Source organism: Myotis lucifugus, unplaced genomic scaffold, assembly GCF_000147115.1.
Source record: "Myotis lucifugus unplaced genomic scaffold, Myoluc2.0 scaffold_8, whole genome shotgun sequence".
NCBI classification, from domain to species: Eukaryota; Metazoa; Chordata; class Mammalia; order Chiroptera; family Vespertilionidae; genus Myotis; species Myotis lucifugus.
Window position 1 is genome coordinate 5,753,162 of NW_005871056.1, and position 14,921 is coordinate 5,768,082.

Here is a 14,921-nt window from a genome sequence, read left to right on the forward strand (position 1 = left end):
ACATTTTCTTTCCCGTAATTATTGAAGTCAAAAGTATAGTTTAGTTTGCTATATGCATACATCTCCTAGCATTGGCTTAAAAGGCAAAATGGCCTTCAAAAAATGTCCAACCTTTGATCCCTGGTTCCTATCAACATTTTCCTTAATAACAAGAGAGACTTTAGAAAGTCAGTTAAGCTTAGGCCCAATCTACTCACATGACTCCTTAAAAGCAGAGAAGAGACAAGCTACTCTCAGCTCACTATTCAAAGAGTGAGAGCAACAGTGACGGAGTTTTTGCGTGATGAGTGTCATCTTCACAATATAGAAAAACAAGGTCACCTCCAGCAAGACACCTCAGAAAAGATTAAACTCGTAGCAGAGACTAAGGAGAGCGGCAGCCACGGAGACCATCAGGATCACAAGGGCACCAGGCACCATCCCCTTGGTGAACACGGAAGCCAAGCCGGACCTTAGAGCAGACCAGGGGGGTGGTCCGACCCTCACCAGCCCAGGAGGGCAGCCGGACGCCGCCACAGCCTCAGGCGCCCCCGCCAGCCCACAACCTGCCCCAGTGCCTTCTCTGCGCCCTCTCGGTGACCCCCACGACAGCTCCAGCCACAGTGACTCCTGGCTCACTGTCACCCCTGGGACCGGCAGGCCTCTGTCCGCCAGCTCAGGAGGCTCCACGGCGGCCCCGGGGCCCCCCCAGGCTGCCTTCGATGCCAGCGTCTCCGCCCCTCCCGAGGGGCTTCCTCAGGGAACATCCTCAGCGACACCCTCAGCCCCGAGGGCCCCCGCTCACCCCCCCCGGGGCCTCAGAAAGCACTGTCCCCCGAGCCGAGGAGGAGGCTGTGGCCGCCCCCAGCATGACGGCCCGGCTGCCCCGTCCTCTGTCCACAGTGGTGTCCACGGCCACAGGGAACTTCCTCAACCGCCTGGTCCCTGCGGGGACCTGGAAGCCTGGCCCCGCCGGGAACATCTCCCACGTGGCCGAAGGGGACTCCCCCCAGCACAGAGCCACCATCTGCCTGAGCAAGATGGACATTGCCTGGGTGGTCCTGGCCATCAGCGTGCCCATCTCCTCCTGCTGTGAGTGCCCTCCCCACCCCTCCCCTTCCTCTCCCTCCTCCACACCGACTTGCCCGTCCCCAGAACCCCCTGGCCCAGGATTGGACAGTCCCCACCAGGTGGGGGGCAGAGCTGTTCGGAATCCCAGGAAACAGGTGGCATGACAGGGATCATGGTTCTCCCTCCTCCTGGTCCTTGGCTCTGCCAGTCACAGCTCGATGCCCACTGGTCATACAGGCACCGCTCCCAGGGGCGGGGAGGACCCCGCAGGGAGTCCAGTTTACCCTGCACGTTGCAGGAAGAATCTCCAAACTAGAGGGCAATGTGGTCACTTGAGACCCCAGGGTTAGCGAGAGGCAGGCTGGGAGAGAGCCCACAGCGCCTGTCTTCCAGCCCACTGCCCCTGCCACGACACCACCCTGCCCTCCAGGGTCGCCTGCGACCGCCTGTCGTGATGCAGCAGCGGCAGCGAGGAGCCTGGGTGAGACTGGGCACTTGCAAATTACAGCAGAGCCCTCACCTCCTCCCTACATCTCGTCCACATCCCTTCCTGTCTTTCCTCCCCTCCCACATCTCTTCCCCTCCTTCTGTCTCTCTCCCCTCAAGAAAGAAGGGCAGAGCAGCTGTGGTCTTGCAGGAAGTTGTTAGCCCTGGCAAAAACAGTGCCTGCAGCTAAACTGAGGCTTCAGAGTTACCTGCGAACTGAGCTGTTCGCTCCCGGTTTTGTGTGTTCACGGGTGTGAGCTGGATGCCGCGTGGACTCATCACTGCGCTCTGCTCCCACTGGTGTTGGTGCAGAAGGGCTCTCCCCTGGTGACCGGCGGCACTTCTTGCTGCTGCTTCCGCCACCCCCACCCCCACCTCCGTGTCTCCATAGAGAACCTGCTGTCGTCACTCAGGACCAAGGGCTTCATGTCTTCGCCAGGTGCTTGATCCTAGATTCTCAGTTTCTCTGATAACCTCACAAGGATGCTCACTGACCTCAGCCCCACCCACCCACCCCACTCAGCTACCATCCGGCCTCCCTCTGAACCCTCCGGGCGAGGAACCCCTGTGTGCTCACTCGGGACAGCCCGTTCTCCCTCGGGTTGTTACCCTGCTCTCTTGGGGGCCAGAATTTGCCTCCTTGTAATTTTCACTCTGTGCCCTAAGCCATGCCCTCTGAAACTACACAGAACCGGTCAGTCTGCCGGCCCCAAAACATTTGAGATGGCTCTCAAGGTCAGTCTTCTCTTTTCCCAAGCTGCTCGCCCTGTTCCTGCAGGTCCCTCCACGGCAGCAGTTCTCAACCTGTGGGTCGCGACCCCTTTGGGGGTCAAATGACCCTTTCACAGGGGTCGCCTAAGACCATTGGAAAACACATATATAATTACATATTGTTTTTGTGATTAATCACTATGCTTTAATTATGTTCAATTTGTAACAATGAAAATACATCCTGCATATCAGATATTTACATTACGGTTCATAACAGTAGCAAAATTACAGTTATGAAGTAGCAACGAAAATAATTTATGTTTGGGGGTCACACAACATGAGGAACTGTATTAAAGGGTCGCGGCATTAGGAAGGTTGAGAACCACTGCTCCACAGGCTGCATGGCCCTGGCCCTCGCCCTGGCCCTGCCCCTGCCCCCATCATGGCCCCTCCACTGGCCCCCAGCCCATCCCGCCCCCCAGAAGGGAGAGGACAGCATCCACATGCCCAGCCACGCGGAGGGGCGCGATGGTCCTTTGTTCAGGCAGCACAGCCTGGCATCAGCGTTGTCGGTTGCGCTGACCGGCACGTCTCACCCTGGGCTCACCACTCTCTGGAGGAGCCCAGCCCTAGAACCTGCACACAGAGGAGGCCGTGAGGCAGGTCGTCTGGCCGTCAGGCAGGAGTGTGTGCCTTTAACGTGGCATCATTTCGGCTTGGCACTGCGCTCCACCAGATCGGCTTAATCTGGATTCTGGATCCTCTCCAGGAGCCGCCGCTCCTGCTTTCTGTCTCCTTCCAGTGGGAGAGCAGAGCAGACTTCCCATGTCAGGGTGGCAGCCTGTCTGCTCAGGGACCCAGGTCACAGAGGTGAGCATGTTTGCAGGTTGTAGGTTGTATTGTTTCATTAGGCAGCTTTATTATCGCTCATGGAAACACACGTGTATTCTTTTCTTTTTTCCTTAATCCTCACCCGAGGATATGTTTGTTGATTTGAAAGAGAGAGAGAAACATCAGTGTGAGAGGCTTTGATGTGAGAGAGAAACATCAATCGATTGCCTCCCATACATGCCCAACCAGGGATTGAACCCACAACCAAGGCATGTGCTCTGACTGGGAACTGAACCCGCAACCCTTTTGGTGCACGGGACGACGTTCCAACCAACCGAGCCACACCAGCCAGGGCCACACATGTATTCTTAAATCTGATTGTCCACTTCTAAAACAGAAGAATGGGCCCTAGCCTGTTGGCTCAGTGGATAGAGTGTCAGCCTGCAGATCGAAGGGTCCCGGGTTCGACTCCGGTCAAGGGCATGTACCTCAGTTGCAGGCTCCTCCCTGGCCTTGGTTGGGGTGTGTTCAGGAGGCAACCAATTGATGTGTTTTTCTCACATTGATATTTCTCTCTGTTTTTCCCTCTCTCTTCCACTCTCTCTAAAATCAATGGAAAAATATCCTCGGGTGAGGATTTAAAACACACACACACACACAAAGAATGACAATAAGAAAATATTGTACTTTTAGCCAATAAATAATTAATCATGGTCATAGTAGGAAGTAACCACATTGGAGACAGCTTTCTAATTTTCCATCCTTCACATGTGCCCAGAGGCTCTAGTTTACAAAGTGAGTTCCCATTATTTTTATCCATTCCAGCCTTAAAACAGACTCGCCAGAGGAATAAAATAAAGAGAAACAAACACACTGGGCAAGGAGCACACCCTACAGATGGGGAGTACGTCACCAGGTGAACTGACTTCCCCAGGACTCAATCACATAGGAGTCCACCCAGATCTGGTGGTAGAATCTGTCTGATGGAACACGCTATTTCCCGAGTGCCCATTGTGTGCCAGGCACTGTGCCAGGCACTGGGCAGTCAGAGATGTGTGCTGTGCTCCCCTGTCCAGAGCCCTCTCCCCGCTGGCTTCCTCTTTGCCTGGGCTGGACAGCAGGAGTAGATCTACCCTTGGCCCCTACAGGCCACACCTGGGCTTTGCAATTCTAGTCCTTTTGCTATGTGTGCGTGTGGAACAGAGCAGATCTTACTGCAAAGCCAGAAACCCCGTGAGCTGCCTCAGCCATGCATAATCACATCAGCTGCGGCAGAAGTAAGGACACAGCCTGGCACAGCACCTGGAGAATGCTTCTGGCACAGCCTTCAGGTGCTGGGGATAGGACAGATACTTCGTCAAGGATGATACTCACCTGTGTTCAAAGCAGACTCTGTAGCCCCGTGGACCTCTGACCCCACTTCTTAGGCGTCTGTCCTGCATTTCCACTCCCCTGAGCTCACTCACCAAGGCTCCTGCCTCAGCCCTGGCTGCCTCCACACACAGCTGCTGTCCTCAGTCATGGCCCCGACTTCTCAGGGTCATCGTTCACCTGGGAAGGCCCAGCAAGGAGGAGCATTAAGAGAGAACACTTGTCCCTGCAGGACGCTGTGCTCTTTCAAGGCACAGGTGCGTGCGGATGCAGACGGTTTTCATAGCTGCACCCCAGGCCTAGGGCTCTGTCTCAGACCTTCCCAACGCCAGCATTTATTCTAAAGCTCACTCTGCAGCCTTCTAAGAAGGGCCTCCTCCGTTGCCGTTTGCCAGGTATTGCAGGCAGCCTGGGTGGCAGACAGGACCAAGCATAGATGCTCTCACATCTGGCTTTTCAGTCCAGCCCTGGCCCTGCTTTTCTCCCTCCTCCAGAGGCCAGACTCCAGATGGCGGGGACCACTGAGCAGATGGGTGGGTGACTCCCCTGCTCTGGCAGGATCAGAGGGCAGTCTTAGCGCATCTCAGGCCTGCCCAACAGGATGTCACCAGTTCCCCTGCCCGCCCAGGTCTGAGCCCCACCAGCAGCCAAAGGACACATGAGCCAGCCAGAGACCGCACACAGGGTTTCAGATGGCTGAGGAATGGGATTGGTCGGATCCAGGCCTCCCTGGGCTGGGGCAGGGGAACCATGCGGCTCCTGAGCTGGTCTCTGCTGCCACCATCAGGACACACGGCCCACCACCTCCCGCCGGAGGCTCCGGGCCTCGTGCTGCATGGACCCTCCCTCACCTGTCAGCCCTCTGGGTTCTCACCAACTCAGTTTTGTGTCTCTACCAGGCTCCCTGGCCTGGCCTGCACATGCCACACCCAGTCCTGAGAATGTGGAAGGTGAGGGCAGGAAGCAAGGCCAACTGCGCAGGCTTTCCTCACCAGGCCCTGTGTGCAGCCATGTGCCTTGCCCAGAGCACCCGCTCCCTTCCTCCATAGGGTACTCCACCGGAGCATCTGTGCAGGGGTCACCGACCACACTGGTGTGCACAGCGTGGCTCTCGGCTGTCTCAGTTGTTCTGAGAATGGCAGTCAAGTCTGAATGTGTGTGTGTACCTTTTACTCACAGGCCCCATGTGACTGTGACCTTGTAAGAAAACCTGTTAGAGTTACTCTTTCCAGTGAAGAGACTAGAGGAGATCAGGACGAGAAGGAAGTGTGACCTGGGGGGCTCCTGAGCCAGGTGAACAGGGAGGGAGCAGCCTTTGGCAGGGCAGGGCTGTCCAGGCGTGTCCTCAGCTGACCGGCATCATGCCCAGGCTCTCAGCTCTGCTCTGTGCTGCCCAACCAGCGCCCCCTTGTGGGGACCTCCTGGGCTTCCTCAGGCATATTCCCTCGGGCCAGGGTGGGGAGTCAGGCAGCAAGTCCCCAGCCTGGCTCCCATGGCCCATGGCCTCGGCCAGTCTTGCCACCTTCCACACACTGAGGCCTCCCCTGGACCTCCCCCCTCAGCCTCCAGGAGGGAAACGACTGCCCCAGCCTGGCTCATCGCACTCCTGGGCCCTCCCTCCCTCCAGGGCCCCGTTCGTCACACACACAGCAAAGGGCCCCCCTGAAGTGTGTCCGCGCTCCCTGCTCTCTCATTTCCTAACCTTAGACCTGCATGGACCGCTGGTGAGGGAGCCTGTGTGATGGGAAGACGTGGCTTGGGGACCAAACACACCTGGACGTCATCCCAGCTTCCCACTCACAGCCTGGGAGACTTGGGCAAGTTACGTATCCACTGGTCCACTGCCTTCTCCCCTGCAACATGGGCCAGTGTTCTCTGTTAGTCCGGGCCTTCGGGAAGCAGACACCAAAACGGGTTAGGCCTCAAGCGGATGAGTGGGGCAGCGGCTGTGAACTATAAAGGGAGGGGCTGGAGCACAGGGAAGCCTCGGGCTGCAGCGCAGCTCTGCCGCTTGCGAAAGGAGCGGGAGAGCCCAGCTGGCGTGGCTCATTGGTTCAGTGTCGGCCCAAGAACCAGGAGGCCACGGTTCAATTCCAGGTCAGGGCACATGCCTGGGTTGCGGCTCGATCCCCAGTAGGGCGTTTGCAGGAGGCAGCCGATCGATGTTTCTATCTCTATCTCTCTCCTTTTCTCTCTCTCAAATCAATTTTTAAAATATTTAAAAAGTAGAAAGGAGCCGAAGCCGGTTTGGCTCAGTGGATGGAGCATCGGCCTGCGGACTGAAGGGTCCCGGGTTCGATTCCGGTCAGGGGCATGTGCCTGGGTTGCGGGCACATCCCCGGTGGGAGATGTGCGGGAGGCGGCTGATCAATGTTTCTCTCTCATCGATGTTTCTAACTCTCTATCTCTCTCCCTTCCTCTCTGTAAAAAATCAATAAAATATATTTTTTTTAAAAAAGTAGAAAGGAGAGGGAGGCGGGAGGATTGAGGAGTCTCGAGCTGCAGTGCCATTTTAAGGGAGTTTCTAACGGGCCAGTGGAGACCTCAGGTCATGGGGCGTCCCTGTCCTGCAGGAGCAGAGCACTGGTACCCGACACCGTTCTCACGGCTGGGAGCAGCCCAGGGAGCGCGGCCTCGGCACAGACGCAGTGGCGGGTCCAGGGCAGCAGCTGGGCCATCCCTGAGCTGTGCTCCCTGCAGCAGGGGCTCTGAGCAAAGCGTTTTCGTGGCTGCAGCACCCACTCCAAAGAGACGATGCCTCCAAGGCCCATCGCGGTGCCTGCCGTGGAGAAGGTGCTGCGTGCATGGCAGGGGTCGTGGGGCAGTTACGATTCCCCCTGCTGTTAGGATTTGCTGTGCCTTCTCCATCAGGCCTGGGGAGGCACTTTAGCAGGTGCTTGGAAAGGCTGAGTCCTCGGGGAACCTGCAGGAGTTCGTTTCCATTTCCTGTCGCACAGGGAGCCTATCCCTGGAACCGTGCCTCCCCCTCAACACAGCATTGTTCCTCCTTCCTCCAATCCCTGGGCTCTTCCTTCCTGCCACACATCTGACAGGTCCGGGATGATCCCCACGGGCACTCCTAGGGGGCCCAGAGGACTTGCTGAGCCCGCACTCCACTTTAGAACGTGAGGAAGTCGAGATCTTGACGTCCTGGGGAGTCTTTACAGCTGTTGCCTTTGGGGGAGCAGAGCAGTTGGAGCTTCTAACTGAACCGGAAGGGGGTGGCCAGCACCGGTGTTTGCACAGAGCTGTGTATGTACAAAGCACCTCGTGTGCTAAGGGGCGTCCACTCCAGAGTCCAGGGCAAGATGGGACGGCAGGCATCAACCCGAGGGTCACAGAGACCGGGGTTCAAGTCCCAGGGACGAGCTGGGTGAGCAGGGCCAGTTGGGGGGGGGGGTAACAGCAGCTTCCTCCACAGCCGCTTCGTGGGTTAAACTGGGCGATAAGGCACCTAGGTCAGCGCTGGGGACACATCAGAGATGCCACACGTCTGAGCTGTACTTTCCTTTCCTGGATGAACAGTCAGTCGCTGAAATAACGAGAGTTCTAAGCCGCCCGTGGCCTTGAGTCATGCAGCCCAGTTTTCTTCCTGGGTCTCTGTGTGGAGGATGCTGGGAGAACGAGGAGACTGTTAATCATGCACCTGTTGTGTGTCAGGCAGCGTGTAGGCATTTGCGTTCATGGTCTCTAACTTTCCTTACAAACCTGTGAGGCCCCCGCTGATCAGCGTGGTGAAGTGCCTTGCCTAGTCTAACACGTGGCAGAGCCAGGCTTGAACGCAGGTCTTTGGACTCCAAGCCCCGGCTCTGTCGCCAGGCCGGCTCCCATGTGGCAGGGAAGTGCACCTGAGCGGCCCTGGGAGCTGCTGAGAGATGCAGTCAGGACGGGAGCACTCACAACACATGAAGCAGAGAGAGGTGAGAACAGAAGTCCCTGTCCCAACCCTCAGGCCACCCCACCAGGGCCAGCCTTTGCACAGGACTCAGGGCAGGAGGGGTCAGGGACCTAATTCTGCAACCTGTGCCGGCCCAGGTGCGCAGCCTGGCTCCATGGCAGCCTCGCCCCTCTCTACCCTCTCTGCGGCTGCCGCCAGCTTGACTCCCCCAGGCTCTCGCACACCCAGTCCCAGGAGCAGGTGGAAAGCAGGGACAGTGAAGAATAGAGACTTGCCCCGGCCCTGCCACTCACACCTGTGACCTGCGGCCAGCCAGCCATGTGCTCTGGCCATGGCCTTCTCGTCTGTGGAGTAAGGCGGTGCCCTAAGTTAGCAGATTTTCAGGCTGCATTCTGCAGCTTCACCGCCCCTTCCCCCCCACCCCCCCATTCCCTTCAACCAGTTGAAAGGACTCTTCAGAAGGAAGGGCGAGAAGGAGGAGGAAACGCACAAATTTTAAGTCTATACCAGCCAGACTAAAATTTCTTATAGCTCAAACATTCAGACATTTCCTTCCTATTTTAAAACCTTTTCAGGGGACCCAGAAGAATGTGAGAAAATTAAAGTCTTCCTGATCAAAGCAGATTGGAAGGCATGGAAATTTGCCTGATCTTTTGACCTTGTCTGGAGGTCTCAGGTTGAGATGGCAGCTGGGATGAGAGCTACAGGATTCCTGCCTCCAGGAGAACTCCTGCATCTGAGAGGGCTGGGTGGGGCCCTGAGGTCGCAGCTGTGTGGGTGCCAGCTTCTGCAGCTGCCCCACACCCTGGCACACACAGGCTCCCTGGTGCTGGCCAGTTGGCTGCTGTGGACAGAGATGGTCCTCTGCTGCCCCCTGGTGGCCATTGTCACCATGGGTCCAGCCTCTGGGCCAGCTCAGCTTGGGGCCCCCTCTCCCCAGCACAGGTGGTTGGCACCTCCAGGCTGTTGGGTGCACCCTGCCCACCCCTGGCCTGGAGCTTCAGCCACCTTACAGGCCCTGGCAATGGCGAGCCTGGGCAGGAGATGCCCGGTCTTCACTTACAGGCTTCTCCCCAAGAGGGATCCTGTCACCCTTGGCATTGCATCACCTGTTCTACGTGGGAGCCTAGACAGCCATCCCAGCTCTCCCACTGCAGAGGCCTCCCTGTTGGCCCAAGTCACTCTGTCACCTGGTTCATCAGCAACATCCAAACGTATCCCTCCCTGGGGACCCCAAGTCTCAGAGGTTGAACAGACAGGTCGCACGTCAGGCTGTGTTGAGCCCCACCAGGCCCGAATGTGCTGCCTCAGCCTTCAGAGTGTCTTTGTGAGGCAGAATCGTGGACAGTGAACAGCAGACGTGGGAGTCCAGGTGTCAGGGTTTGCTCTCGGCCGCCTGTGGGAATCAAGGGCTTGTTTGGCTCTGCCCTTCTCTCTGCTCCTCTCCCCTCCCCTCATCAGTCCAGCAGAGCCACTCAGAACACACGTGGCTTTCTGCTCCCCTCCCCTCATCAGCCCAGCAGATGCCAAGGCCCACAGGAAAACCAAGGCTGGGACTCGGAGCTCAAAACCCACAGTCCCCAAGAGTGAAAATGGTGTGACTTCCCTGGCCAAAAAGAAGACAGGGAACAAGGTCCTTAAAGAGGCCACTGCCCAGGGGGCCAGGAAAGGGTCGAAAGCCAAAGCTGCTGCTGCTCCTAAGGACAGCGAGTCCAAGATGGTACCTGAACCACTGACCAGGAAGACAGAGGTCCCCAGGGGCCCAAGAAGGCCTGGCACGTCCACCACGGCCTCATCATCCAAAGAGACCAGGGTGAAGGCAGAAGCCAAGAGCTAGAGGCGGGGTGGAGAGACACTAAGATTCAGAGTTTTTATTCCCCCAAAAAAACACATCACTTTATTTTACTGTAACCTATTTATCAATAAAGAATTTTTTCTCCCTCACAAAAAAAAAGGCAGTGCCCTCCTGTGGCTCATCTGGGCCACTGAATGAGCGTGGCCTTTTCTTGGAGCAGACTCAGGCGTGGCACTGCAGTGCCCACAAATAACTGAAGTTACAGCCCAGCCTCCTGACTCACAGTCTATGGACACAACCCTCTGGTCTCATCTCCTGCCTCGCTCCTCCACACTCACCCTACTCCAGCTGTGCCAGTCTTTTCTCACACATCAAGCTTGTCCCTACCGCAGGCCCTTTGCACATGCTGTTTTCGTTACCTGAAACACACTGCCCCCTGTTCTGCACGTGGCTAGCGCCTCCTATTCTATTTTTAGCTCTAGTTCACCTCCTAGGGAAACCTTCTGTGATGACTCTAACGCACTCTCTCCCCCAGCTCACCTTCATTGTCTCTCTCCCTTCACCCTGTTTTATTTTTCTGAACAGTTGTCACTATCTGAATTCACCTTATTCATTCCTTGTTTATTATGCATAGATTGACCCCTCTGCACCCTCCATACACACCTAGAGGGGAAGCTTACGAAAGCAGGGCATCCTTGTCTTTCTTCCACCCCAGCACCTGGCACAGGCACTCAGCATACGTGGGTATTTGTTGAATGATCGCACACATGAATTAATGAGTGGGGTCAGTGGCTGGCTGGGAGGCCATCACCGCGCTCCTGGGGACTGGCCTCTGTCACTCGGGAATGCTGCTCCGTGCTTGTCCCCCTCCCTCTCTAACATGGACTCTCTCCACAGCGGTCTTGCTGACAGTGTGCTGCCTGAGGAGGAAGAAGAAGGCGGCCAACCCGGAGAACAACCTGAGCTACTGGAACAACGCCATCACCATGGACTACTTCAACAAGCACGCCGTGGAGCTGCCCAGGGAGATCCAGTCCCTCACCACCTCTGAGGTACGGAGCCCCGACCAAGGGTGCCCCTGGAGGTGCTGGCCCTACTGCCCGGAAAGTCACAGGCTCCCGAGAGAGCTGTGGAGGGAGCATCTGCACGTTTCCAGGCACCTTGCTCCTCAAAGCGTGGTCCCCGGGCCAGCAGCACAGGAGGCTACAGCCCGCCCAGCCCTGTGATCAGGGTCTGCACTTCAGGGACAATCCCAGGCACCTTATGCACATGTTAAAGTTTTGGAGTCACTGTTCCTGGGAACAAGCCAACAAATATTCGCAGAGCACCCGTGTTACTCCCCGGGGACTGTGGAGATGCTCCCCAGGGGCCCAGATTCCAACGTGCTTGGGGCCTGAGCCTCATGCATCATTCGGAAACAACGCAGACTAGGGGAGATGCAAGAGGCGTCACAGAGCTGCGGGCACCCGAGGAAGTCTGCTCAGAGGACTTAGCAGGTGTCCCAGCAAAGAGCGTGGCTGAGTCAGGTGGGGAGGGTGTGGGGTGTAGCTGAGGAGCATTTGCCCAGCACGACCTGGATGGCTGGTTAGAGAGCTGGGCTCGGGACCCAGGTCTTTGACTTGGGCGCTGTGCCCTTTCCACTCTGAAGGGAAGGTGGGTAGAGGCCAGGGTGCAGCAGGATTGGCAGGTGGATGGGCATGGTCTTGAATGGGCCTGAATGGACTTTAGTCGTGGGCAGCAGAGGGTCATTGGAAGTTCTGAGTTTTGTGTGACCGGGTTTTAGGACAAGGCAGAGGCTGGCCCACTTTGAGTGTAGGCTGCAAACCCCTGAGCTCTAACTTCCTCATACTCTCTTTGCAAAATCAGCCCATGAAAGCCAAAGGTGAAGGGCAGCGCTTGTGAGCATACGACGGGAAGGCCGGGTAGTCTTTCCGGCCCAGAGCACAGGCCATGGGCACAGCTAGAGGCTCTGATGTGGAGGCTGCCGATCAACACAAGCTCGGGGTTGCACACGAAGCTCAGTTTGGCTGCGGAGTGGATTGTATCGGCATCCCTCCCAGGGGGTCTACTCCCCTCTTTGGGCTTTAGTGCGGGGTGGGGAACATCCGACCCACGGGCCCTACAAGACCCTCGAAATCATTTGCCAAGGCGTTAGGGGTGAGTTAATTGTTTGATTAAATATTGCAGGCTGATTTTTTTTCAATATATTTTATTGAGTTTTTACAGAGAGGAAGGGAGAGGGATAGAGTTAGAAACATCGATGAGAGACAAACATCAATCAGCTGCCTCCTGAACACCCCCCACTGGGGATGTACCCAAAACCAAGGTACATGCCCTTGACCGGAATCAAACCTGGGACCCTTCAGTCCGCAGGCCAACGCTCTATCCACTGAGCTAAACTGGTCAGGGCCAGGCTGATTTTTAAGTTGATAATTTTGTAGGGCCCGCAAATGATGTTATACATATCCAAATGGCCCATGGCAGAAAAAAGGTTCCCCACCCTGAGCTAGAGCGATGCTACCGTTTGTCCCGCCTCCCTGGGCACACGTGTGCCCCGCAGACCACCCACAATGATCATGGGTCACAGGGTGTACTCACCGCCTTTTTTTTTTTTCATTTAATCTCTTGTTCTGGATTTATTTTTTTCCCATAAGGGAATAAGGTTTAATTCTACAAATTTACAAGCCAAGACAAAATAGAAACAAAATGTGGAAAACGAGGCCAGCATTTCGACTCGAGGCCACGTCACCACAGCCTGGGCTGCAGAAGCCTGTCATCCGGGCAGGACTGGGTCTGACCACAGGCTGCCTCTGCTCCTGCCCCTGGTCCCACTGTTTCTGGGGTCCACTCTGAATCTCAGAACTTGAGGCTGAAGCCAGGGCCTGTGGCCGAGGCCCCCCGGTTGGTGGTGGTGAGGTGGAAGCCGGTCTCCTTCAGGTCGTCACCCAGCTGGTGGAAGCCGAGGCCTCCCTTGGGGGGTCTCGGGCTGGTGCCACGCTTCACCCTTTGCTGTTCACTCTTGGCGGGCCACGTGGGGAACATCGAGGGGTCGATGGGGAGGGGGGTCTCGTGGAAATACTCGTGCTTGAGACCGTCCTCTGCGCTGACCCTCCGCTCAGGAAAGTAGGTCAGGAACTTGTTCATGAGGTCAAAGCCCTGGTCAGAGAGCAGCGCCCCGAAGCGCTTGCGCAGGTTGTTGTAGGGGTACTCGGTGAAGGTCATCTTCTTCACGGCGGGCAGCTGGTTGTAGCCGGGCCAGATCTTCTCACTGGGCGTCCCCAGGTCCTTAAACACTTTGTTGATCTGATCAATCTCCGACTTCCCTGGGAACAGTGGTTTCTGTGTCAGCAGCTCCCCAAAGATGCACCCCACAGACCACATGTCCACGGCCGTGGAGTACTCCTTGGCCCCCAGCAGCAGCTCTGGGGCACGGTACCACAAGGTCACGACAACAGGGGTGTAGGCCTTCAGAGGGGACCCATACTCCCGCGCCAGCCCAAAGTCACCCACCTTGAGGATGCCGGTGTGGCTCAGCAGCAGGTTGGAGGTCTTGAGGTCTCGGTGCAGGATCCAGTTGTCGTGCAGGTGCTTCACTCCGCACAGCAGCTGGATCATCAGTGTCTTCACCTCCCCTGGCAGGAAAGGCTGCTTCATGGTCTCCATCAGGCTCTTGAGGTCATGCTCCACGTAGTTCATCACAATGTAAATCTTGTCCATGTTGCTGCCCACGACGATCTCCCTGACCGTCACGATGTTGGGGTGCTGCGCCTTGAGAATGGTGCTGATCTCCCTCAGCGACGTGATCGGAAAGCCTTCCTTCTCCTTCTCCATTTTCAGCTGCTTCAGAGCCACAATCTCATCTGTCTTCTTGTCCTTTGCTCTGTACACCACCCCGTAGGTGCCCTCCTCAATCCTGTTCAGGCACTGGAACTCCTCCACACTGCGACAGCCCTGCAGAGCGGGCAGGTACTTGGGCAGCTCCTGCTTGGGCTCGATGGGCGACAGGGCTGGGGAGTCCGGCGCGAACTCGCCTTCCGTCAGGGCGGTGCTGTGGGGGGTGCCCTCGCCCACCTCTTCCTTCCCTTCTTCACTGTCCCCGGAACCTCGGTCAAATCGAACAACGAGGATGTGGTTCTCAGCCTCTCGCTCTCCGTCTTCACTCATTTCTTCCTCACTCACCTCCTCTGCCGACTGTCCAGACACGTCCTGGGGGTTGCTCCCAGTCTCCTCTTCCTCCTCTGATTCTTCACTGCTGCTCCCCTCCATCTCCGTTTCCTCCTCCTTAGAACCCGACCCTGATTTCCGCTGAGGAGGGACTCGGGCGAGCTGGTCTTCCGCTCGTTGTCGCTGATGTCTTGTAGGACAGACAGCAGGCTCTCTCTTTCACCTTCTCTTCTTTCACTGGCTTTCCGGCCGTCTCTCAGCTCAAACCTCTCCCGCGGAAGGCCGGGGCGGGGTGCGGCTCCGGTGGCTGGCCTTCACTTTATCGCCCTGGTCCTCTTCGCACTGCTCGGTGACGTGCAGAGGGCCTCCCCGAGCCTTGCGCAGCTCCTGCTGCTGCTCCCGCAGCTCCTTTCTGCTGCTCCCGCAGCCTCTGCTCCCGCTCCCACCCCTTTTCCAGCTGCTCCAGGCGGGCCCCCTCTCTCCGGGAATGCTCTCTCACCATCTCCCGCCGCTTCCGCCTCTCCCACTCCCTGCGAGCTTTGTCCGGCTCCTCTCCGTGCTGCTTTCTGTGCTCATGCTCCCGCTCCTTCTCCTTCACTCTGGCGTGCTGCCCGC

At 57.1% G+C, this 14,921-nt stretch overlaps 1 protein-coding gene and 1 pseudogene across 2 annotated transcripts in view; one reads left to right on the plus strand and one right to left on the minus strand.

The window, feature by feature from the left end:
* Nucleotides 1-14,921, plus strand: part of TMEM108 (transmembrane protein 108) — a 21,407-nt gene that overhangs the window by 2,337 nt on the left and 4,149 nt on the right. Inside the window, 3 exon segments of the mRNA XM_006109732.3 lie at nucleotides 359-781; nucleotides 783-1,071; nucleotides 11,040-11,194. Of these exon segments, the coding sequence (XP_006109794.1) occupies nucleotides 359-781; nucleotides 783-1,071; nucleotides 11,040-11,194 (867 nt within the window).
* Nucleotides 12,955-14,921, minus strand: part of LOC102432682 — a 4,972-nt pseudogene continuing 3,005 nt past the window's right edge. Inside the window, exon 3 of the transcript XR_002828014.1 lies at nucleotides 12,955-14,913. The product of XR_002828014.1 is annotated as a cyclin-dependent kinase 11B pseudogene (transcript). The remainder of the gene's footprint in view (nucleotides 14,914-14,921) is intronic.